The 25,663-nt window shown below is 40.6% G+C and overlaps 1 protein-coding gene across 1 annotated transcript in view; it reads right to left on the minus strand.

Moving 5' to 3' along the window:
• Positions 1 to 25,663, minus strand: part of GALNT1 (polypeptide N-acetylgalactosaminyltransferase 1) — a 78,461-nt gene that overhangs the window by 42,092 nt on the left and 10,706 nt on the right. Inside the window, exon 3 of the mRNA XM_005696978.3 lies at positions 16,039 to 16,213. Coding sequence (XP_005697035.1) covers positions 16,039 to 16,213 — 175 coding nt within the window. The remainder of the gene's footprint in view (positions 1 to 16,038; positions 16,214 to 25,663) is intronic.

Genomic DNA, 25,663 nt, shown 5'->3' on the forward strand with positions numbered 1-25,663 from the left:
TTTGGGTGAATAAAAATTTTCCAAATGAGTGCAATTGTGTGCTCATTTCACATGCTAGCAAGGTAATGCTCAAAATCCTTCAAGATAGGTTTCAACAGTAGGTAAATCTAGAACTTCCAGATGTATAAGCTGGATTTAGAAAAGCCAGAGGAACCAGAGCTCAAACTGCCAACATCCCCTGGATCATAAAAAAAGCATGGGAATTCCAGAAAAGCATCTACTTCTGCTTCACTGACTATGCTAAAGCCTTTGTGTGGATCACAACAAACTGGAGAATTCTTAAAGAGACAGGAATACCGGACCACCTTACCTGCCTCCTGAGAAAACTGTACATAGGTCAGGAAGCAACAGTTAGAACTGGACATGGAACAACAGACTGGTCCCAAATTGGGAAAGGAGTACGTCAAGGCTGTATGTTGTCACCCTGCTTATTTAACTTATATGCAGAGTACATGATGAGAAATGCTGGCTGGAGGAAGCTCAAACTGGAATCAAGGTTGTCAGGAGAAATAGCAATAACCTCAGATATGCAGATGACACCACCCTAATAACAGAAAACGAAGAGGAACTAAAGAGCCTCTTGATGAAAGTGAAAGAGGAGAGTGAAAAAGCTGGCTTAAAACTCAACACTCAAAACACTAAGATATGGCATCTGGTCTCATCACTTCATGGCAAATAGATGGGGAAACAATGGAAACAGTGGCAGACTATTTTCTTGGGCTCCAAAATTACTGTGGATGGTGACTGTAGCCACAAAATTAAAAGAGCTTGCTCCGTGGAAGAAAGGCTATGACAAACCTAGACAGTGTATTAAAAAGCAGAGACATCACTTTGCCAACAATGATCTGTACAGTCAAACCTATGGCTTTTCCAGTAGTCATGTATGGATGTGAGAGCTGGCCCACAAAGAAGGCTGAGTGCCAAAGAACTGATACTTTCAAACTGTGGTGCTGGAGAAGATTCTTTAGAGTCCCTTGGACAGCAAGGAGATCAAACTAGTCAATCCTAAAGGAAATCAGTCCTGAATATTCACTGGAAGAACTGATGCTGAAGCTGAAGTTCCAATACTTTGGCCATCTGATGCGAAGAGTTGACTCATTGAAGACCCTGATGCTGGGAAAGATTGAAGGCAGGAGGAGAAGGGGGTGGCAGAGAATGAGATGGTTGGATGGCATCATGGACTCAATGGACATGAGTTTAAGCAAACCCAGGAGATAGGGAAGGACAGGGAAACCAGGTGTGCAGCAGTTCATGGGGTCACAAAGAGTTGGCCATGACTGAGCAACTGAACAACAAACTTTCTAAGAGTGGTGATACCAACATAACTCTGCAAGTTTACTACAGTTATTAATAAATACTTAAAATCACTGCATCATACACTTTAAATGGGTATATTTTCTGGTTCCAGGAAAGATGGAGTAAGTGCACGCCACTCTGTTACTCCCAGTGGGTGGAGCCATAACTCCTGGACAGAATGCATGGAGCAGCTGTTTGATGGGACACTGAAATGTGAATGGTAGCAGGTCAACTGGCAAAGGAGATGGTAATTTGAAGTTCCATCCAACCACTGGTGAGTTTTCCATTTTTTTCCTTCTGGTATTAGCCAGGCTGCACTCAAAGGCAACTCCAGAACTGCAAGTGTGCACTAGAATCACAAAGAAAGAGCCCTAAGAGAAGCTCTTTCTGGTCTGAGAGTTACCCCATCTGTAAACTGGGCATACTACCCACCAGGGTAGTAATGTGTACAGCCCCTGAAACATAATAAACACTCAATAAGTGGTATTATTGTTAGTTCTTAACCATCTGAGACTAATTATATAGGATGGAATTGCCAAATTAGATGCCTTGAAATTATATTAATCTTCTTCCCTAAGACTACACATTACAAGGGTTTTCTTTGACCGTTATTTCTATTGAGTTCTTCTTGACACTGGAACAATGTTCTCCTTTGCTACAGTTGCCTTCAAAAACGTGTCCTTGGAGATCCTATAAGGTGGTAAAGGTTCTGCTGCAAGGTGACCTGACACTCCAGCTATACGAGGAGTTAAGCCTACAGCTCAGACAACCAAGGCTTTTCTGGATTCAGATAAGGGGGCGAAAAGGCTGCTCTCTAAGGGCTGCCCCACACTGCTCCTCTTCCACCTCTGGGGAACTGGTCTGAAAAGCACCTGTTGGCCAGCTTTGTCCAGCTCAATGGAGGGGTACTTAACTATCAGTCTGACAGTTCTCATTTAACAGTGCATTGTGAATACACTTCAGAAGCCAGTGAAGAGTGAAAAGAGTGAAGATGGAAAAGCATGCTTCGAGTTGTCTTTTCCTGAGAATTGCACTGGGATGGAGAGCTCATTCTCTGGACAGAGGCCTTCTCTGCATCCTAGACCAGTGAGTATTCAAAGCACTAGAGTCTTCCAACAAGCTCTGTTAGTGTCCTGACTGTACAGATAAGGAACCTGAGGTATGGAAAGGTCAAGGAACTTGTCCAAAGCCACAAAGCCAGTAAACATCAGACACAGACTTTGACGGTATCAAGGTATTTATGAGAAATTCATCTAGATACAATTCAAAAAGTGAGCAAAACTAACAGTGTAGATTAAGAAGTTCCTAGTATGCGTACAGGAGCAGTTCCAGAAGAATAGACTGGAGGGCACGGCAACACCGCAAAATTTGAGATTACAACTAGAAATGTCCTAAAAGTGAAAAATAACATGACTGTTTGGATCAAAAGGACACTATATACACTGAGCACGCAGATAAATTTACATCTTGACAGACTACAATGGGCCCAGATCTCACCATTAAAGGAATAAAAATAAAACGTGTAGCTTCCAAACCAAGAGAGAGAAAAACATGAATACTAAAAATTTTACCAGTTGAAAATGTAGCAATTAGTATTGCAGGAAAGAAAAAAACAAAGATGGTGAACAAAATATGATTTATTAGATAGAACTTTTTATAAAGCTGTCATTTCTGTAAGTCAAAAATGAATGATTATCAATTTTATTTGGTTCAGCCTTAAAGAAGTCTAAATATATCAAGTCACAATAAATGCACATGCCTCAAACTCAACAATTAAAAACAGAGATTATTAGAGTGATTTAAAAATACAAAATTCAGCCATTTAATAGAGGTACACCTAAAACAAAAATCATACAGATGGCTATAAATAAAAAAGGAAAAAAAGAAAAAAGACGCATCAGGAAAATATTAAACTAAAAGTGACATAACAATATTAAAATCAGGAGGAAGAAAGTCAATAAAGATACAGTGAACACTGAGTTTAAAAAATACATGTGCATACGCGCACACACATACACACAGTAAATTGTCTTAAATGCATCCACTGCAGCAACCTTGAAAAATAAACTAATAGAATGATACAGAAAGAAAAAAGTGAAGTCACTCAGTTGTGTCCGACTCTCTGCGACCCCATGGACTGTAGCCTACCATGCTCCTCTGTCCATGGGATTTTCTAGGCAAGAGTACTGGAGTGGTTTGCCATTTCCTTCTCCAGAGGATGTTCCTAACCCAGGGATTGAACCTGGGTCTCCTGCATTGTAGGCAGACGCTTTACCATCTGAACCACCAGGGAAACTGTCAAATCCACAATCACAGTGGAAGTTTTTAATACAACTAAAAAAAATTGCACTTCCTAGATCACAAAGGAGGTTTCAACACAGAAGGCAAAAGGAAATGTACACAGAAAAAATTTAATGTACTTCTAAGTCATCCTGGGTTAAACAGAATTCAAATGGAAACTACAAACTACTTATAAATGAATAAGGATGAAAGAGCTGGCCACAAATGAAACAACTTAGCAAGCATACACTACACATAAAACTAGCAGGATGCACTGACTTGATTCAAAGATGTAAATTTAGTGTTTGATGAATTTACTACAAAACAAAAACGTTTTAAATTACCAGGTTAAGCATTTAAATTAAAGAAGTGAAAAAAATAGATTAAACACAAAATAGAAGAAAAGATAGATCGAGAACAAATTTTTAAAAACTGGATAAGCAAAAAAGGAAAAACTACTCCTCCTTTAAAACTTAAAAATTTCAAACTGCTAACAAGACTACCTAAGGAAAAAAAGAGAAAAACAATATTAAAAATGAGAATAGATGCATAATTACAGATCTAGTAAAAATGTTTTAAAATCATGAGGTACCTAAGATACTGCTATGAACAAAACAGGAAAACCAAGCTTTCCAGTTCATCATGAATTACCCAAATTCTAATTGTGATTTGGCTAACTAAAGATCATAATCTGTAAACCTTTCCACTGTGTTCTCTGGAATTCATGGTTATTGTCATTAGCAAAATTCCTTATATCCAAAATCTTTTCATTGAATATTCCTGCCATATCCTACACTAATTAAAATATCCCCCAAGAATACTGTTTCCTGAATGTTCTTTCAAGGGAAGGCTGGCCTTTTTCAACATCACTGTATCACTGAGGCTGGAGGTGGGGGTAAATATCTCCCTTGTTCCTCACTGCTATTTCAAGAGTATGTTTTTCCCTCCTCCTGAGGAAGTTTCAGGTCCTTTAAAGACACTGCTACCAGAAGCTGCCAACCCACCCTCGTTCAGTCATCAGTCACGTTCCCGACCAACTCTGTCACCAGTTTCGTCATCCTATCTCTCGGTCATTCTAGTTTCCACAAAGTCGGTTTTTCAATAGTTGGCCTCTCAGATCTGTGCTCTGCTCTGCTCTCCTCCACCATATCTCATCCACTTATGTTCATGCTATTCCCTTAAATCACATCATTACTGATACTCTCCATTTTAAGCACCCCAATCTCTGGTCACCATTACCCTTCCACCTCCCAGCCCTCCTCCCTTCCCCTGACATCCAGGTTTATTCCAACTCAGTTACTCCAATAATCCCAGATCTTTATCGTCCTTCATTGGGATCTCCAATCCAGACCCTTCCGTCCTCTCACTCGCTGTTACCCTCTTCATGTTCTCCTTTATTATAATCATCACCTTGTATCTCTCCCTAGTCTATCTCACTAGCTTGGCATTATCCCAATCCTCGCTAAATCCAACTTTCTGCTGATTTTGCACCTTGTGCTGGGGCTGCTGAATTAATACAGAAAACATATGAGCATGGTGACTGGTCTCATTTTCAGTTTACAAACACAAACCTCAAGTAGGCTCCTGGCACTAGCCAGTATTCCCACTATAGTTCCTAGTTAACCCCTTTAGGAGAAGGCAATGGCACCCCACTCCAGTACTCTTGCCTGGAGAATCCCATGGGCGGAGGAGCCTGGAGGGCTGCAGTCCATGGGTCGCTGAGGGTCGGACACGACTGAGCAACTTCACTTTCACTTTTCACTTTCATGCATTGGCGAGGGAAACGGCAACCCACTCCAGTGTTCTTGCCTGGAGAATCCCAGGGATGGGGTAGCCTGGTGGGCTGCCGTCTATGGGGTCGCACACAACTGAAGTGACTTAGCATAGCAGAGCCTAGCATAACCCCTTCAAACTGCTCATCTCCACAGAGTCCCAATACCTTTCCCACCTTCCTCACACATAGGTGTAACCCCTGTTTCTAATTTCACTGAAAATGCCATCAGATGAGGATTTCCATACCTTCATCAACACATTGACCATCCTGTAGGTTTCTGTGATCATAAACATTGAGCCTCTTCCCTGGTATACTGGGAAAGTCTGAATTATCCCTGTTCCTGTCTGAAACCAATTACATTCCTTCTCATCTACTCAAGTTCAGTGCTCTTGCCATAACTCTCCCAAACTTCCCTCAATGGGATCATTTCTATCAATATAGAAACGTGTTGTACTATACGCCCTTAACTGCATGATCCCCCCAGCTTACTGCCCCAATTCTCTTTTTCCAACTACTACATATCAAAAGGGCTGCTGTACTTGCTGTCTCCACTGCTTCCCCTCCCAGTGAGCTTCTCCCACTCTTTTCTTATGTTGATTTTACGTGAAGCATAACAGAGTGTAAAAAAAAACCCAACATAAATTTAGAGCGAATGAGTTATCACACAGCAAATGCTCATGTAATCATGACTCAGATGAAGAAACAGGAACACGGTGGGCACCTCCCAAGTCCCTCTTGCTCCTGATATCTTTTCTTTCCTCTCAAAAGCACTCTTTAGTTTCTCAGAATACATTTTCCAGATACAGTAGATGCCTCTAGGTAAAGGCAGCCTCCAAACTCTAAGCTCATTTCTCTGGGTTCCATCTTCTCTCAGATTTTGGCTCTGAAATTCTCCACTACCTTCTCATCTCTGCCTTTTAACCTTGGGACATTTTCAAGCATATGCTTTTTATGTATTTTTTCCCAGCTTTCTATATGTTCAACTGGAGAGCTTGGTCCAGACCACCAGCCACTACAGAAATTGAAAGTCTCCCCATTCTTTTAAATCATGATTTCATTCCTATTACTTCGAAGGAACAATTCTGTCCAATAACCTCCATACACTGAAATCCACTGGTCAATTTAGACGTCTCATCTTACTTCACCTCTCAGCAGATTTAACATAGTTGGCCAGCTCCTCCTTGAGACATTATTTCACCTCTCCGCAGCCTCTTGCTAGACCCTCCTTTTCTTAATCTTTGCCGGCTGGAACCCTAACCTCTTTTTCACCTCATCCACTCCTGGTGGATAATGGCTGGATATGTCAGCCAGTACTGTGTCTTTAACTCTCCTGTTCCTTTAGCGACTCCAGCTGCAACCTCTCCCCTGAACGCCAGGATTTTATAAATATGCGCTAACAATTCTTGATTTCTATCCCCATATTTCTACTCTCCTCTTCCTTCCATCTTGGCAAGAAAGTATCACTATATGAAAACTATCACTATAATTCAGATAGCTCATCAGATCTGTTTTTTTTTCTTTTGCTCCACACCCAATGTGTCAGCATTGATAGCTTCCGTCTTAAATATACAATCAGAATTTGAAAAGTTCTTCACCTTGACCATGCCTCTATTAATCTTACTCATGACACTCCTATACTCTGCATGAATATCTCATCCACTGGAGCTGGAAAAACATGAACTGGTGAAACCACAGTGGGAGCAATTTTTTAAAAAACCCTATGAAATTTAAAGTGCATTCCTCTCAGCACAATTATTTCGTATCTCTGTGAAACTGACCATAATCCATGGTAACAAATACATTTTACAGTAATCCAGAACATATATTACTGAAACAATGATTAATGAAAAATAAACTTATTACATGAAACATACTCTGATATCTTCTATTTTACTAATTAAAACGCTAACAGGTACTCACATTGTGTATGAAATACCATTAAAAAAAAACAACGAACTTAAGGCCTAAGGTTTTCTAAATTGATCTCATATCTAATATATCTCATATATTAATAGCTGAAGGGTCATGACCTGCAATTTAGGTTTTTTTTATTTGTTTTAATTTGCTTTATTTTTCGGCTGTATCACCCAGCATGTGGGATCACAGCTCCCCACCCAGGGATCAAACTTGTGCCCCTCCACTGGAAGCTCCGAGTCTTAGCCACTGGACCACCAGAGAAGCCCCACAGCCTATGTTCGGAGAGCACTGTTTCAGGGAAAACTTCTACATCTGTATAAGAGGTGTAACGACACGCTGGCTTAAAAAGGATAGGTACAGATACTTTGTGACTTTAAAGTAAAAGCGCAATCAGTTAACTGTGATGCATATTCACACAATGGACTGCTACAAAGCAGTTAAAATGAATAACCTAGAACTACATGCAATGACACGGCCAAACTTCAAAATCAAAGCTTAAACAAAAACAATTTTAAAGCTGTAGAAGAATATGTACATATGCTGTACTAGCATTTGCTAAAACTATGAAACTGTACTCTGTATTATTCAGGCAGGTAGACAGGAAGACATGCAGCAACGATAAATGCAAAAAATCAGACCTAGAGTTAGGGAGGAATGGAATGTAGCTGGGGAGGGATACACAAATGGTTTCAACTGTAGCAGTAAAGCTTTACTGCTAAAAACAAAATATGAAGAGAATATGGCAACTTACTGAAATTCAATAAAGTTAGGGGTTGGTACAAAGCTTTGTTATCTCCTACAGCTTTCTGAATGTTTAGACCATTTCATTCAAAAAGATTAATACTTAAGAGACCACCAGTAAAAATGGAAAATGCAAAAGAAAAAAACTTCAAATATTTTAAAACATATTTTTTTAACTATATCATGTATGTCTTAGGGCAACAGATAAACAATCAGGGAGCCCACTAGACTTGTAAAACAAAAAAATTTACATTTCATGAAGCAGGTGGAAAACCACCCTCTAAGAGGATATACAGATACAAAGAGTAAGATTTGGGACTTCACTCAGTAGCCCAGTGGTTAAGAATATGCCTCCCAAAGTCGGGGATGCAGGTTCAGTCCCTGCTTAGGGAACTAAGATCCCACATGCCGAGGGGCAACTAAGCTCACACGCTCTAGAGCCCACGCACCCCAACCAGAAAAGCCCACTCACTGCAGTGAAGACTCAGCACCGCCAAAACAACAACAAAGAGTAATAATTACATTACAATACTGTTCACAAAATCTTACTTAACTCAAAATATCCATCAGCCTTGGAACTACTATTTACAGAATTATAACAAAGTTACTGCAAACACGTGGAAGAATACAAAACGGTAGGTCTTAAAAACTGTAAGCAGAGCAATTTTCAGAAGTTCATCAAAATCATCTAAAAGAACCTTATCTGAAATGAGAAAACAGAATTCTGCAGATTTTTATCTGTTTCCAGAATTTTATCTAATATTAGGAGGAATAGTTAACAAAATGAGGGGGGGAAAAAAAAACCTTTCAGTAATTAGGTCGAGAAAGAAGGGAATCAGAAGTCAGAAGACCTAGATTCGAGCCTGATTCAATTGTCCTGGGCTACAGCAATCTCTCTGAGGCACTTACCAGCAGCCTGCCACATGGGACTGATAATTTTTTAAACCAAATTAAAATTACTTAAAAAACTAGAAAGATGAAAAAGCTATTGTTATACTAAACATCTCAGAAATATTTCCATGAATAAACAAGTAAATTGCAGGGTTTTATGTCTATATTTTTAAGAAGTCAGAAAACAATGGCAAGCAGTTAGTAATTAAGAATTTAACAAATAAAAGAAATTCGAAAGAATAGCTGAAAGACAGCCTAAGAGTTCTCCCTGGAAGTAGAACAGAAAGATGAGAAAAGATAAAAATAAAAGGGACTAAGAGAATCAATGCAAGCAGTCCAAAGCCGGGCTAATAGGAGTTTCAATGAGAGAACACAGACTGATGGGACGTATCATTTGCACGCTTAGTAGCTTCTAACTCTTTAAGACCCTTTGGACTACAGCCCTCCAGGCTCCTCTGTTCATGGGATTCTTGAGGCAAGAATACTGGAGTGGGTTGCCACTTCCTACTCCAGGGGATCTTCCCAACCCAGGGACTGAACCGGCATCTCCCAAGTCTCCTGCATTGGCAGGAGGATTCTTTACCACTGAGCCACCTGGGAAGCCCAATGAGACATATGATAGACCTGCCTAATAAGCCACAACTCACTTGACTTCAAGGATATTGGCACAAAACACAGGGAAGAGAGGAACAGTCAATGGTACCAGTGATGCAATTAGCAAAATGCAGGCTCAGGAAGAACATAAGACACTGTGAAAGTGAATGAGTCACTCAGTCGTGTCCAGCTCTTTGCGATCCTATGGACTATACAGTCCATGGAATTCTCTAAGCCAGAATACTGGAGTGGGTAACCTGTCCCTTCTCCAGGGGATCTTCCCAACCCAGGGATCGAACCCAGGTCTTCTGCATTACAGGCTGATTCTTTACCAGCTGAGCCACAAGGGAAGCCCATAAGACACTTTACCTGGTCTTCAAATAATAAACCATGAGGGTAAAAAAGAAGAGGGAACCTACAGACTGAGAAAAACTTGAGAGAGATACCTACCAGTTGCAATCCTGATACAAACACTATTAAAAAGGGAAATATATGACATAACTAGGAAATGTAAATACTAACTGGGTATTTCAGGGTACCAAGGAATCACTCACTATTAATATATTTTGAGGTATGAAAAATGGTACCATGATTTCTCTTTTTTCTCCCTGATTCTATGAGTCCCATCTTTCAGAGATACATACTGTAATATTTACAAATGGTATGTCTTTGTCTGGGGCTGGGGAATCCGCTTCTCATCTCACTCACCTGACTGATCTCCCAAATCCACAAACCGTGTGGGCTTCTCCAAAGCACCACTCCTCTCATGTCAGCTGGCTGACCCCAGAGTCACTGATCCAAGTGAGAATAAAAGACTAAACTGGAAACCACAGTGTATTTTATAACCTCCCCTTCATGGATCACAGCTTTTTTTGTGGCAAAAGGGCTTGCATAACTCAGTGAAGCTATGAGCCGTGCCTTGCAGGGCCACCCAAGACGGATAGGTCATAGTGAATACTTCTAACAAAATGTGTTCCACTGGAGGAGGAAATGGCAACCCAATCCAATGCTCTTGCTGCAAGAATTCCATGAACAGTATGAACAGGCAGAAAGATATGACACTGGAAGATGACACTCCATCACTTGTACTGTGTCCTGCTGGTCATACAGACCAACCGTGGCACAACAGAGAAAGAGACATCCAGAGAGGAAATACCAGGAGATGGAGACTGCTGCGGGACATCTTAGAGGGATATAAATGAGGCTACACAACAGAACTTTCAGAAATTATTGAAGCAAGGTGATGAATACATTAGGGTTCACATTATTATCTCTATTTTGTATATATTTGAAAATTTCCATAATAAAAAGCTTTTCATAATGTTTTTAAACAAAGAATAAAAGCACACAGATGGAATAAGAAGGTTTAAGGGGAAAAAAGGCTCTTTAGCAGTAGCAGTGCTGTGCCACTTCCACCTGGAAGCAGCCTCGTCCCACAGAGACCCAGTGGTTGCCAAAAAGACTGTTTTAGCAGCTGCACTAGCAATCCAGCACAAAGCAAGAGTTTTTCAAGTCTGAGAGTTCTCATTAAGCCCCAAATCTGGTGTACAAGCATTAAGTATCACATCATTGAAACACTGATCTCATCATCATAAAGTTGTTCACTCTGCAAAAACTAGCACTTATAATACAATTTAAAACTACTCATTAATAAAAGTATCTTCAAGAACCACATAAAAGACTTTTAAAAAACATTTAATAAAACATATTGATAGCGGTGATATATTTAGGGGAATTATCAAAGTACAAAAATAACTCTCCTATAAATAGTAATAGTTAAGGTTCTTTTAAACATCACTGAATCTAAGACTTCCCTGAGAAACCTAGCTTGCTTCAATAACTGTTAAATTATTCAGAAAGTACAGTTTGTGAAAATCTAAGTTTATAATGACGCTTCTTTTGATTGATGTCCACCTAACCCGTTTGCTAGATGAACAGATACTCTCCAGACCCTTAGTTTAGTTTTTATAGGCACAGTATCCAACGGTTTCCTTATTCTGACTTCATTCAAACCTGTGCCATGTAATGATAAACCATGACTGCCTTCTGTGAACAATTTTTAAAAAAATTTTCCCCGGAGTATCTTTTCATGTGTTTGTTAGCCATCTGTATGTCTTCTTTGGAGAAATGTTTGTTTAGGTCTTTTTCCCACTTTTTGATTGGGTTGTTTTTCAAATGGTATTGACTTGTCTGAGCAGCTTGTATACTTTGGAAATTAATCCTTTGTCAGTTGTTTCATTTGCTATTATTTTCTCCCATTCTGAGGGTTGTCTTTTCACCTTGTTATAGTTTGCTCTGCTGTGCAAAAGCTTTTAAATTTAATTAGGTTCCACTAGTTTATTTTTGTGTTTATTCCTATTACTCTATGAGGTGGGTCACAGAGGATCCTGCCGTGATTTATATCACAGAGTGTTCTGTTTTCCTCTTAAGAGTTTTACAGTTTCTGGTCTTACATTTAGGTCTTTAATCCATTTTGAGTTTATCTTTGTGTATGGTGTTAGGAAGTTCTCTAACTTCGTTCTTTTACATATAGCTGTCCAGTTTTCCCAGCACCACTTACTGAAGAGGCAATCTTTGTCCCACTGTAATATTCTTGCCTCCTTCTGTCTAATATCCTTGACTCCTTGCCTCCAAAAATATGGTACCCATAGGCATGTAGGTTTATCTCTGGGCTATCTTGCTCCACTGGTCTATATTTCTATTTTTGTGCTAGTACCATACTGTCTTGATGACTGTAGCTTTGTGGTATAGTCTGAAGTCAGGAAGGTTGATTTCTCCAGCTCCATTCTTCTTTCTCAATATTGCTTTGGCTATTTGAGGTCTTCTGTGTTTCATTATGAATTGTGAAATTTTTTGTTCCAGTTCTGTGAAAAATGCCATTGGTAATTTGATAGGGATCACACTGAATGTGTAGATTGCATTTGGCAGTACAGTTATTTTCACAATATTGACTCCCTGGAGTTAATGAGTTTTTTTTTTTCTTCTTGTGATAGTTTTCTATGTAATTATTACTAATTTTCCATTGCCTTCTCCAGCGGACCATGTTTTGTCAGAACGCTCCACCATGACCTAACTGTCTTGGGTGGCCCTGTACTGCATGGTTCATAGTTTCATTGAGTTACTCAAGGCTGTGATCCATGTGATTATTTTGGTTAGTTTTCTGTGACTGTTGTTTTCATTCTGGAGGCCATGGGATTGCATTCTTGCTTTTCCTGTCTGTTCTCTGATGGATGAGGATAAGAGGCTTGTGCAAGCTTCTTGATGGGAGGGACTGGCTGTAGGGAAAACACGTCTTGCTCTGGTGGGCAGGGTCATGCTCAGTAAATCTTCAATCCAATTTTCTGCTGGATGGGGCTGTGCTCCCTCCCTGTACTTTGGCCTGAAGTGGACCAGTCCTGGAGTCTGCAGTGTCCATGACAGAGATAGAGGCTCTATGATAGGGCTAATGGCAAGAGGACCTATGTCAACAGGCCATGCCTCCCAGGACTGCTGCTGCCAGTACCCCTGACCAGAAGGCAGGCCACTGTTGGTTCATGCCTCTGCAGGAGACAAAACATGGTCCACTGGAGAAGAGAATGACAAACCATTTCAGTATTCTTGCCTTGAGAACCCCATCAACAGTATGAAAAAAAGGTAAAAAGATGTGGAACTGGAAGCTGGGCACTGTCCCTGCAGGTCAGTAGGTGTCCAATACTCTACTGGGAAGAGCAGAGAAATAGCTCCAGAAAGAGTGAAGAGGCTGAGCCAAAGTGCAAATAATGCCCAGGTGTGGATGTATGCGGTGGTGAAAGTAAAGTCTGATGCTGTAAAGAACAATACAGCACAGGAACTTGGAATGTTAGGTCCGTGAATCAAGGTAATTTGGATGTGTTCAAACAGGAGATGGCAAGAGTGAACATTGACATTTAAGAATCAGTGAATTAAAATGGATGGGAATGGGCAAATTTAATTCAGATGACCACTGTATCTACTAGTGTGGGCAACAATCCCTTAGAAGAAATAGAGTAGCCTTTCCAGTCAACAGGAGTTCAAACTGCAGTACTTGGGTGTAATCTCAAAAACAAAAGAATGATCTTGGTTCATTTGCAAGGTAAACCATTCAACATCACAATAATCCAAGTCTATACCTCAATCACTAATGCCAAAAAAGCTGAAGTCGAACAGTTCTATGAAACAACAACAAGTCCTTCTAGAACTAACAGCAAAAAGAGATATCCTTTTCATTATAGGGGACTGAAATGCAAAAGTAGGAAGTCAAGAGATACCTGGAGTAACAAGGAAGTCTGGAGTACAAATGAAGAAGGGCAAAGGCTAACAGAGTTGTGCCAAGAGAATTCACTGCTCATAGCCAACACCCTCTTCTGGCAACACCAGAGACGACTCTACACATGGACATCACCAGATGGTCAATACTGAAATCAGAATGACTGTATTTTTTGCAGCCAATAACGGAGAAGCTCTATACAGTCAGCAAAAACAAGACCTGGAGCTGACTGCAGCTCAGATCATAAGCTCCTTATTGCAAAATTCAGACTTCAATTGAAGAAAGTAGGGAAAACCACTAGGCCATTCAGGTATGACCTAAATCAAATCTCTTATGATTATACAGTGGAAGTGACACAGATGCAAGGGATTAGATCTGACAGACAAGAGTGCCTGAGGAACTATGGATGGAGGTTTGAAACACCGTACAAGAGGTGGTGACCAAAATCATCCCCCAGGAAAAAAAAATGCAAGAAAGCAAAATGTAAGAAAGCCTCCTGTCTTAGGAGGCCTTTCCAACAACTGAGAAAAGAAGAGAAGTGAAAAGCAAAGGAGAAAGTTAATGGATATACCCAACTGAATGCAGAGTTCCAAAGAATAGCAAGGAGAAATAAGTCAACCTTCTAAAGGGAACAATGCAAAGAAATAAAACAATAAAATAGGAAAGACTATACATCTCTTCAAGAAAATCAGAGATACCAAGAGAACATTTCATGCAAAAATGGGCAAAACAAAGGACAGGAATAGGGCCTAACAGAGGCAGAAGAGATTAAGAAGAGGTGGCAAGAATACACAGCAGACTGGTACAAGAGGGTTTAATGTTCTGGATAATCACGATGGTGTGGAGACTCACCTACAGACAGACATCCTGGAGTGTGAAGCCAAGTGGGCCTTAGGAAGTATTACTACGAACAAAGCTAGTGGAGGTGATGGAATTCTCACTAAATAGTCAGTCTTTGCTTCCTCCAAGCTGCTTAAAGTTCTGAACTACACTTTCCATGTTTGAGAGTATTCTGTGATATCTAGTATTTCTTGGTTATCTATCATTAAAAATGGAAGGCCAAAAAACTGACTAAGCTCTCAGCGTGTGAGGCTTTCTGACTATGAGTCTCCTTCATTGGCGTGATCAGGCTGCCGTCACTGAATTGGAGAGTCTCTGATGTCAGTGTCTGCACTTGTTTTCCTTTTCTTTAGGGCTAGTCCAATTCTGTTGAAAAAGATCTTAGAATCTCTTGCCTGGAGGGATAAAGTTCAGCTGCTGGCATTACTGTGAGCCACAGAAGGCAAGGTGGCCAAGGGGGTCTCAACAGCTGGAATGTTTACATTATCCACCTTTCTCTGTATAGTTCCTTTGCTTTTAACAGCACCCGTTGCCCTAGTTCAGATATCTTGTATCATATGGCACAGCTGGACATTAGGTGCTGATAGGAGTGTAAGACAGTACAACCATCTTAGAAAAATGTGCTAAAGCTATGTAAGTGTATATACTATTCCTTTCCCCAATATATACACCAAATAGAAATGAGAGCCTAGGTCTTCCTAAAACATTCACAGAAATATCACCATAGCCTTTATTCATAATAGTGAAAAAGTGGAAACAACCCAAATATCTATCGGTGTGTAAGTTATGGTACATTCATGTAACAAACCACCACACTGCCATGGAAAACAGTAAGTTTCTGATACATGCAACAACATGGATCTCAGAGACACCAGACTATAAACAGTATAGATTCATCTATAAAAAGCTCAAAGAAAGACAAAGCTAATCTATGTTTAGAGATCAAAACAAGGGCTGCCCCTGGGGTTGGGAGTACTGACCAGAAAGGAACATAGGAGAACTTTTAGAGGTGATGAAAATGTTCTATAATTTGATTTGGATGATGATTAGACAAGATAACATGTATGTAGCAATTCACTAATTTGTATGCTTAGGCCTGTATACTTCACTGTTTTAAGATACACACACCTTAAAATGATCCTTTATAAAACTGATTATATAAATGCTTTGGTAATAATGAGGTTTAAAATCCCTACTAAATCCATCAAGATAAACAATTATCTTTCAAAGCCTAAAACACATGGTCCCAATGATCTCTAGAACTTGAGATATTATTTTATCAGCATTTAATTATTTCTTAAGTGGGGGGTGGTGGTAAGAAGTAACTCAGCGATGTAACATTCATTTCAAGAATAGTCAACACTGAAGTGCAATTTACTGAGAATTCAAAATATATTTTTCATTCACATTAAATACTATCAGGACCACACTAGGTACTTACCCTTCTAACCTAACATCTGGTAAAGATCTGTTGAGTGCAATCATCTCACTTGCCATTAAATTGAACTGATTGATTTTAAACATCTCTTTCATCTTTTCTTGATCCTCTTTAGGAATGACGACTGGTTTCCCCATTTCTCCAGGACCTTCATGAGGCTTTTGTACTGGCTCTAGAACTAAGAATAAGGAGGAAATTTAACGAACATTAATTTTATAGCAATTAATTCATGTTTCTGTTGAATAAGATTTATGTTTGAACTATGCCCTCAACAACCAGAGCCACCTCTGAGGCCATCCTCTACCAATCTGAGACACAGCCTAGGGGCTGCCCTGTCCCCTGCTTCCACACTGTGCCCTGACTCCAGACCTTCTCACCATGCACGACTCACCTGAATCACTGCATGGCCTTGGCACTCCCATCTCGAATATTGTGGCCACAGTAACTTCTCTAAAGCACAGTCTTCACTGTGCTATTCCCACGGTCTCTGGGAGTCTAATCTCTTTAACAAGAAATTTAAGTTTCCAAACCTCCCACCTGCTGGGCTCTCCGCTTCCCAGCCCCCAGATGCTCACCCTCCCTCAGGCAGCACCTCCTGCCCTCCCCTCTGTGCCTCACCTCTACTTGCATCGGGGCCTTTGCTCACACTGGCCTCCTCCCTTGGCACCTCCCGCCTCTACCTGTGCAACACCAAACCCACACTAGTCCTTCAGGCCCAGCTAAGATGGCTTCCCTCCTGCAGCTTTTCTGCATCTCTCTCAGGTGACAGCTTACTACTTTTGACCACATCGTTTCATCCAGGGCTCTATGTCTCTAATCAAATGTTGTTGTTGTTTAGACGCTCAGTCATGTCTGACTCTTTGCAACCCCATGGACTGTAGCCCGCCAGGCTCCTCTCTCTGTTCATGAGATTTCCCAGGCAAGAATACCGGAGTGGGTTGCCATTCCCTTCTCCAGGGGATTGTCCCGACCCGGGGATCAAAACTGCATCTCCTGCACTGGCGGGAAGATTCTCTATCACTGAGCCACCAGGAAAGTCCCTCTAATCAACAGCTCTCCCTAATATGACTGCTAAACATGCCTATGACACCCCACCTAGCTAGATTATGATTTCTTTTTTAGCTGGAGTTTTTTGTTTATTCATGTACCTTCTGTGGAGTTTAGCAGTGTTTAATAGGCATTTTATAACTATATGCTAAATTAATACATAAGTACGAGTGTTATTCAAAATAAATAAAAATGAAATCCTAGAAATAACAATAGTAGATATTATAATAAGCATTATGCAAGGTGGAACATCAAGAAATGTAATTCTAATCAGAAGTAATGTTGTCTCTTAACATAGACTTGTTCCTCAGAATCCACAAGGGCCTAGTTCCAAGACTGCTGTCACCCTGCCCTGTGGATACCAAAATCCGCAGATGTGCAAATCCTTTATATAAAAAGGTATGTGATACAATCACCCCTCTGCATAATCCACAGATACAGAGGACTGGCTTTATTAGTAAAAAGAATATTTCTGACCAGCAAATCCCAAATCTTGTTCCTAGTTATGTACTTTTGAGATATTAAAAAGTGTCCCAAGAAAAACGTGTTCTAGAATACATTAAATTTGAAAAAATTGTGTTAAACTTCCCACCTAAAAGGGATGGATAGAGAATGAGGTGAGGGTAAGAATGGGATGAAACTGTTTATACATTATTTTTTAAGCTGAAAGTTTTATTCTCCTGCAGTTTGTTTTTAAGGCATCCCCCCAAAGTCTCTGGATGGAAATGTCTGAAGACATCGTGGCAGTAGATGAACCAGGAGTTCTCTTCAGACAGGCTTTGTCTGACCAAGAACAGCTCTTGTCGGCAAAGCTAGCCTACAGGATGACTGTCCAGTGCAGGTACAAAGCAACCTATCTATACCAGAGGTGCAGAATAGTACTCACTATGCCTTCAACACAAAACATAAACAGAACATAAAATCTGTTTTAAAGAACTACCAAGGAAAAAATGGTGTATAATAATTGTCCCCATTCTCAGAGCTTAGAAACTGTGATTTTAGGAAGGAAGTTAAAATATTAGGCAATAACTTGAAAATTCATAGGAAACTCCCGTAATACAATTTTAAAAAACAAATCCTATCTAATGTTTGCCAAGTAAGCTCTTTAAATGTAAGAATTTTTATAAAATTCTCAGTGACAAAAATGTTCAATGACAAATATAATAAAAACTATAAGCACAGAAACATAATGCTCATATAAACTTTTAAAATGTAAAAAACCATAAATTATTAAGCTCTCGGAGTCAATTCCTACCTACCTGTCTCTGAAAATAAAGACCAATGAACAGATTTGGGGATTGGGACGCTCACGGGTCAGTACAAAGCACTGGGGCTCTGGAAGTCACACCTTTTGTGGCGGCACAGACAAATAAGGAGTAGGTGGGAGACATCTAGTGGCCCTGGTTATAAGTATCCTTCAGCTACCTGCGCCCTATTAGTATAAGACGTTGCTTTAAAGAAAAGTTAAAACGGAAACATTCTCACACTGCTCAGTTTTTAAATTTTTAATTGAGTATTAAGTTATACAGAACACCATCTGTAATATATTTTTGCCTGGGGCAAGGTGAGGTAGAGTAGATTCTGAATGTAATCAAGTCCCTGGACCCACTTATCAATTCACAGGAAATACTACAGGGGACAGAGGACATGATTTAAAAAAAAACATTAACGGAATGAAATCCTGACTGTGGAAAACTGGAGAAAAGAAAACAGTTTCTTCTTCTTCAACAACAACCAACAAAGCGGGGTGGGGAGGACAAAAAGAAAGAGGTACCACATATCTATGCCACAAGGCTAGCTTCGCATCGACAGCTGCTGAAGACATGATGGGTGTGTGGAAGTTGCTCAGTCATGTCTGACCCTTTGTGACTCCATGGATTATACAATCCATGGAATTCTCCAGGCCAGAATACTGGAGTGGTAGCCATCTGGTAACCCGTCTCCAGATGATGGGTATATGGGAGATCAATTTCTCTAATTTTGTTTATGTTTCAAATTTTCCATGAGGATTGGGGGAGTACGAAGGAGCACTCAATAAATTACAGTAAGAACTAGTAAGACTAGTAAGTATAAACTTGACTGCTTACAGCCTAAAAGACTGTATGACCAGAAAATTAAAATCCTGCCCCATCACAGTGAACTCCAGCCTGGAAGTCTTAAAGAATTGGGCAAAACTGTATAACATACAAAATCTTCCTGGCTACAATACTTTACAAATTTGATCAGCTGGTACTTATTAACAACCTGAATATCTAGTGTAATACCCACATTACATACTTTAACCTACTGATACATGTGAGTTTTCAGAGCCACATTTAAAATGACCATTAATCAAAAGTCTTGTGACTACTACTTACAGAACCCCCACAATACCTGAAATTAAAATTATAATATCCCGAAGAATTAAAGGGGGACCAGTAAACTAACCCACTCCAGTACTCTTGCCTGGAAAATCCCATGGACGGAGGAGCCTGGTAGGCTGCAGTCCATGGGGTCACTAAGCGTCAGACACGACCGAGCAACTTCACTTCGATTTTTATGCATTGGAGAAGGAAATGGCAACCCACTGCAGTATTCTTGCCTGGAGAATCCCAGGGATGGGGAAGCCTGTTGGGCTGCCATCTATGGGGTCGCACAGAGTTGGACATGACTGAAGCGACTTAGCAGCAGCAGTAAACTAATTTTCTTTGGCAAAGATGCCAGGATAAAATGCAACTAGTTAATGAATATTTTTATTACTAACACACTTGCAAAAAGCAACTAACAAAAAAGATAGTATTAACTTCCCTTGTTTTCTACTTACCAGTCTTTCATGTAAATTAAAAAAGAGATCAGTGAAACTTGTTTGAAAGCAATGGAAATGGGTTTGGATATTATCATTTTCCTGAACTGAAAAAAATACTTTCTTTGGCATAAAATTTCAGATGTAGACCATTTCTAAGAATAAAATCAGCTTTGACAAGGAGGTAACTAAGTGTTGTTCTGAAATATTATGTGAAAACACCATACTAACATTTTATTGTATACTTCAGCTAAACTTCATCTACATGACAAGGTAGAGAAGTTTCATTTCTTGGAAAATTTAATTGTAAAAAAAAAAAACTACAAGTTCACTCTGCTGCCAAATGAGATTTACATATACAAACCACAAGACATACCTTAGCTTTAATACATCTTACAAATTTCTACAATATGTATTTTCTCATGGAAGTAGAATAAACCCTGGTGGCTCAGTCATCAAGAATCTGTCTGCAGCGCAGGGGACCCAGATTCAACCCCTGGGTCAGTAAGATCCCCTGGTGAAGGGAATGGCTGCCCACTCCAGTATTCTTACTTGGAGAATTCCACGGACAGAGGAGTCTGGTGGGCTACATTTCATGGGGTCACAAAAAGTCTGACATGACTGACTGACTAACACTTCCACTTTTTCAAAGTTACAGGATATCCATTTGGGAAGATAAAAAGCTAAAAGCATTTCTCCCAAACAATTTTCTTAGGCGATCATAATTTTTCCTGTTTTTATGCACTATATTTCACTTACTCCAAAATATTTTCCCCATATTTTAATATCTCTGAAATTGGGACTTGGCTTACAATGATAACTGAAGTGTTTCTGCTTTCTTAGTGTTATATAAAATAGTATTATATAAACAAAGCAAATTATCTAATTTTTTAACATTAAAATATTATTGCATATAACAAAATTCATTGATAACTCTCTGCTACCTCAATACCTGTCAGTTTTAACCCTTATTCCAATTTTATATTCAATTCATTTGTAATGTGTACAAATAAAACTCTAAATACACTAAAAGTCTGTTAATAGTTTCTGAAAGCCTTTACTAACAATATTTTAAAGTTTTTAATCATCTAAAGTTTCTTCTATAAAATATGTTCTCAAAGTCTTCCTAATGTGACAACTGAAATAATTCTAGCTTAAGCACGTAAAAACTTGAATAATCATTATTTTAGTAATCTGAAAATCATGTACTGAGCTGGCATAAAGGATTAATTCCTACTTGAAAGTTTATCTGTAAAAATACTGAATGTTCTATGCAACATCCAAATCCATAAATTGAATGAGTTAATTCCAACAAGGCAGAGGAGTTGCAAAAATACTCCTAAGATATAACTTGTACTAATTTTATTTTTCCAAGGGCAATTTTATCTAATTCTCTAGTGAAAGAAGAATTTTCCTATTCTCAGAGAGTCTGGTGTATAAAACACAAGTAAATATAAAACTATGAGAGAGAACTGCTCCAGAATATAAAATAAAACAGGATAAAATCAACCCTGTGTAATCACCAGACAGGCCTGCTGGTACCTGATGTAGGTAAGTAGTGAGTACATGTAAGACCCTAGGATAATCTGATGAACATTATCATAGGGATAATGAATCCATTCTGCTTAATTGCACACAACAGTATAAAGAACAGAATTTGGTAGATTTTACCAAATTGGCGCTGTAAAGCAGTTCAGAAAGGAGGTCCTTACAATACTGAGACAACTGCTCTAGAGTGTCATATCTGCTCATTGTTTGTTTTAATTTGGTTTTTCAAATGCCACAGAGAATGAAATGACACCCCACCCCAGTACTCTTGCCTGGCAAATCCCATGGACGGAGGAGCCTGGTGGGCTGCAGTCCATGGGGTCTCTAAGAGTCGGACACGACTGAGCAACTTCATTTTCACTTTTTCACGCATTGGAGAAGGAAATGGCAACCCACTGCAGTATTCTTGCCTGGAGAATCCCAGGGATGGGGGAGCCCGGTGGGCTGTCGTCTATGGGGTCGCACAGAGTCGGACACGACTGAAGCAACTTAGCAGCACAGAGAATGAAGATCCTGGAGACCATATGTGTTCTAACAGAAGAAACTTATATTCTTCCAGGTCACTGACTGTACCTGCTAATTCCACTAAGAAGGTCTACATCCTTCATGCCATCGCCTGTCAACCCTCTCCCAGCTACTTTAGGGAAAGATCTCTTCATCGGCACCACAATCTCTCAGCAGCCGTATATTGAGAGCAGTAACCTTAGGGTTCCTACACTACTTGGGACCTCCTAGTGCCCACTGCACTGAAACGTCCCATCAGAGCCGATTTTTCAAACTGTTCTTGCTTGGCAGCCATTGTCCCCCTTCCCCACTCTTTCCCTTCAATCCTTTGAAACACAGTTTGAAAAATGGATGCTTTAGGGCCCCATCTAGAATCACTGGCCTCTCATAAGTCTCTCCCTTCAGCTATTAACTCACCTCCTGGCATCATACTGCTCAGCCTTCTCTCATCCTGCCGCTGCTGACCTCTTTCTCAGTCATCCACACCATCTTGCTATTTCCACATAGTAAATATCAAGTTTCCTCAACACAGAGGTCCCATTCACCAGACTTAAACCTGACTTTCCCACAAGGCCCATAAGCCCACAACCCTCACTCACCTTCATTCTCCTTTTTTCAGGACATGCTGTCGTCTCTCGTGGCTCCACACTGCACTCTCAGACCATATCTCCTTTACTCTGCACTTCTATACTTTGCATAAAAGCTACTCCTCTCCTCTGATGCTCATGTCACTAGTGGTTTTCAGAAGCGTACTGACCTTAGAATCCTCTTCAAGGATAAATCTTTTCTTACAGTTTTGATACCCCACTGTCTCCTCTGCCGAGAATTTGTTCTTTCAAGTATTACTTCATTCCTTTGTATTTTAAACCTCTTCAAAATACATAAAAAATACGTCTATACACAGAAAACCAACTTTAGCTCCATTCCTTTCTTCTAACTATTGTACTCTTTCTGTGTGTCGAAGCTCCTAAAAGGATAAGCTACACACCAGTAAATATGAAGTCCACTGGTACTGAAATGGCACTTTCTAGGGTAACAAGACGGAGAAGGCAATGGCACCCCACTCCAGTACTCTTGCCTGGAAAATCCCATGGATGGAGGAGCCTGGTGGGCTGCAGTCCATGGGGTCGCTAAGGGTCGGACACGACTGAGCGACTTCACTTTCACTTTCATACATTGGAGAAGGAAATGGCAACCCACTCCAGTACTCTTGCCTGGAGAATCCCAGGGACGAGGGAGCCTGGTGGGCTGCCGTCTATGGGGTCACATAGAGTCACACACGACTGAAGTGATTTAGCAGTAGCAGGGTAACAAGAAACCCCATTAGGAAACATATCACAACCACTTTTTCATCTCAGCTGAAATCCCTGAACATCCATCCATCATGCCTGGATTTCCATGACCCTGCTTCCTCTGGCTTTTCCACTGCCCCTGACTTCCAGAAGCCTTCTCTCCTCTTGCTGACTCTCCGTGATCCTCTCCAACTCTGCCTATCTCTCCCGCACACTCCGGAGCCCACAGCGCCGCCCCCGTGGCTCCACCCCAGCCACTCTCTGCTGCAGAACGCGGCCCCCAGCCCCCAGCCCCTCCACATGAAATGCTCCAAACACAACTCGTCCTTCTGCCTTCCCACTGGAGCCGCTCTGCCTCTGGGGGCCCTCCTCGGATCCATTTGCCCAAAGACGGAGACCTGAGAGCCACGGGAGACTTTTCAGTTGCCCTCACCTACGTGCAGCGACTCTCCCTGCTATGTAGTCCACTATCTACAAACTTCCCATGTATCACTGTGTGCCCCGTTTTAGTGTGGGCCCCAAGAACTTCTCCAAACTCTCCCAGCAGTCTCACAACCAGCCTCAGACGTCTTGCTCTCTCCCACTTCATCAGCCAAGTGGCCACTCTGTTCTGAAAGTCGGGAACCCATCAGGTTACTTGGTCCCTTCTTTGAAATCCTTCGATGGCATGCCTCACCTACAGGATAAAGTGCAAAACCCTGGGCATGTTATAAAACGCCTTCTGCGATGTGGTCTCTGCTGACCTCCCAGCCTCGTCTGTGCTCTCTCCTCACGCTTTCCTATCCATCAACTCTGTTCTCTCATGTGCTTATCTTGTGCGTGCTTTTCTCCTTTGCTTGGGATGTATTCCCTTCACCTGTCAAACCTAACAAACACCCATGCACCCTGATACTTTAGCCTGAGTGTTACTTCCCTGCAGCACCTTCTCAGGCCTCACGGTGTTCCTTCCTCCCACACACCTCTAGTGTGCTATCTACCATATCACTGAAAGTCGCTCAGTCGTGTCTGACTCTTTGTGATCCAATGAACTATACAGTCCATGGAATTCTCCAGGCCAGAATACGAGTGGGTAGCCTTTCCTTCCTCCAGGGATCTTCCCAACTCATGGATTGAACCGGGGTCTTCTGTACTGCAGGTGGATTCTTTACCAGCTGAGCCACCAGGGAAGCCCAAGAATACTGGAGTGGGTAGCCTATCCTTTCTCCAGAGGCTCTTCCCGACCCGGGAATTGAACCGGGGTCTTCTGGGAGAAGGAAATGGCAATCCACTCCAGTATTCTTGCCTGGAGAATCCCATGGACGGAGAAGCCTAGTAGGTTACAGTCCACGGGGTCGCAAAGAGTCGGACACGACTGAGCGACTTCACCTCACCTTACCTTCTGCACGGCAGGTGGATTCTTTACCAACTGAGCTATCAGGGAAGCTATCATATCACTACTTGTCTATTATTCTTCCTCTGCTATTGGATTGGGAGTTCCCCAGAGGGACAAACTATTTTGTACTGTTCAACTGTGTATCACGAGCACGTAGCACACCGCCCAGCACATAGCAGTTTACAAAACATTCAAAACACTACAAAACATTGGTGAAGACCAAGTGTGTCTTCACCCACGACAGAGGTCCTGGTCTGTCTTATGACTGTGCCTTTGCATTTAAGATAAAATACCATGAGTTCCCACTATAAATGGCAATGGGTTAGGGTGGAATGAGGGGAAGTTAATCTGTTCCATTTGGGAATCTCCCAGTTTTTTACTGGTGAATAGCAATACCTGCCCTCTCACTTAAATGTCAACAGAGTTACAGCTCTAACACCAGTTAAGGAGGCCGGGTCTCATCACACCACAAACTTACTAAGCAGCAGGTCCTTAAAGGAAACCGGGAAAGTCAGCAGATAGGCTGACCTTGTGTAAAAGTGTACCGTGCTAAAAGTTATGGGGAAGATGAGAGTTAGAGAGTTAGGGGTTAGCCTAGGTATTACTAAAGTTCAGTGTTAGCAACTGAGACTAATTTTAGGCAAATTTCCCATAAAATAAACAGAACTGGTTACATAATGGGGAAGATAAAAATTAAAAAGTTAGGGGTTAGCCTAGGTATTACTAAAGTTCAGTGTTAGCAACTGAAGCTAATTTTAGGCAAATTTCCCATAAAATAAACAGAACTGGTTACATAATCCCATCTATAAAAATTATAGTACATAGGCAAGTAAGTTTTAGATTATAAATTTTAAAGGACCAGGTACCCTCATTATAAAAGTGTAAGATACTTAAATATGGCTGTATATGCAAATAAAACATTTACATATAATTCCTAAAAATAGAACTATTATTTAGCCAGATATTCTATAACTAACCAGACAGAGTGCATGGCCCAGAATAGCTAAATTACTGACTCACAATGCAAAGTCATTTTCATTTTGTTTAAAAGTAAGTAAATAAAAGGAGGCATTTGTTTTTTGG

Source organism: Capra hircus, chromosome 24, assembly GCF_001704415.2.
Source record: "Capra hircus breed San Clemente chromosome 24, ASM170441v1, whole genome shotgun sequence".
Lineage (NCBI taxonomy): Eukaryota > Metazoa > Chordata > Mammalia > Artiodactyla > Bovidae > Capra > Capra hircus.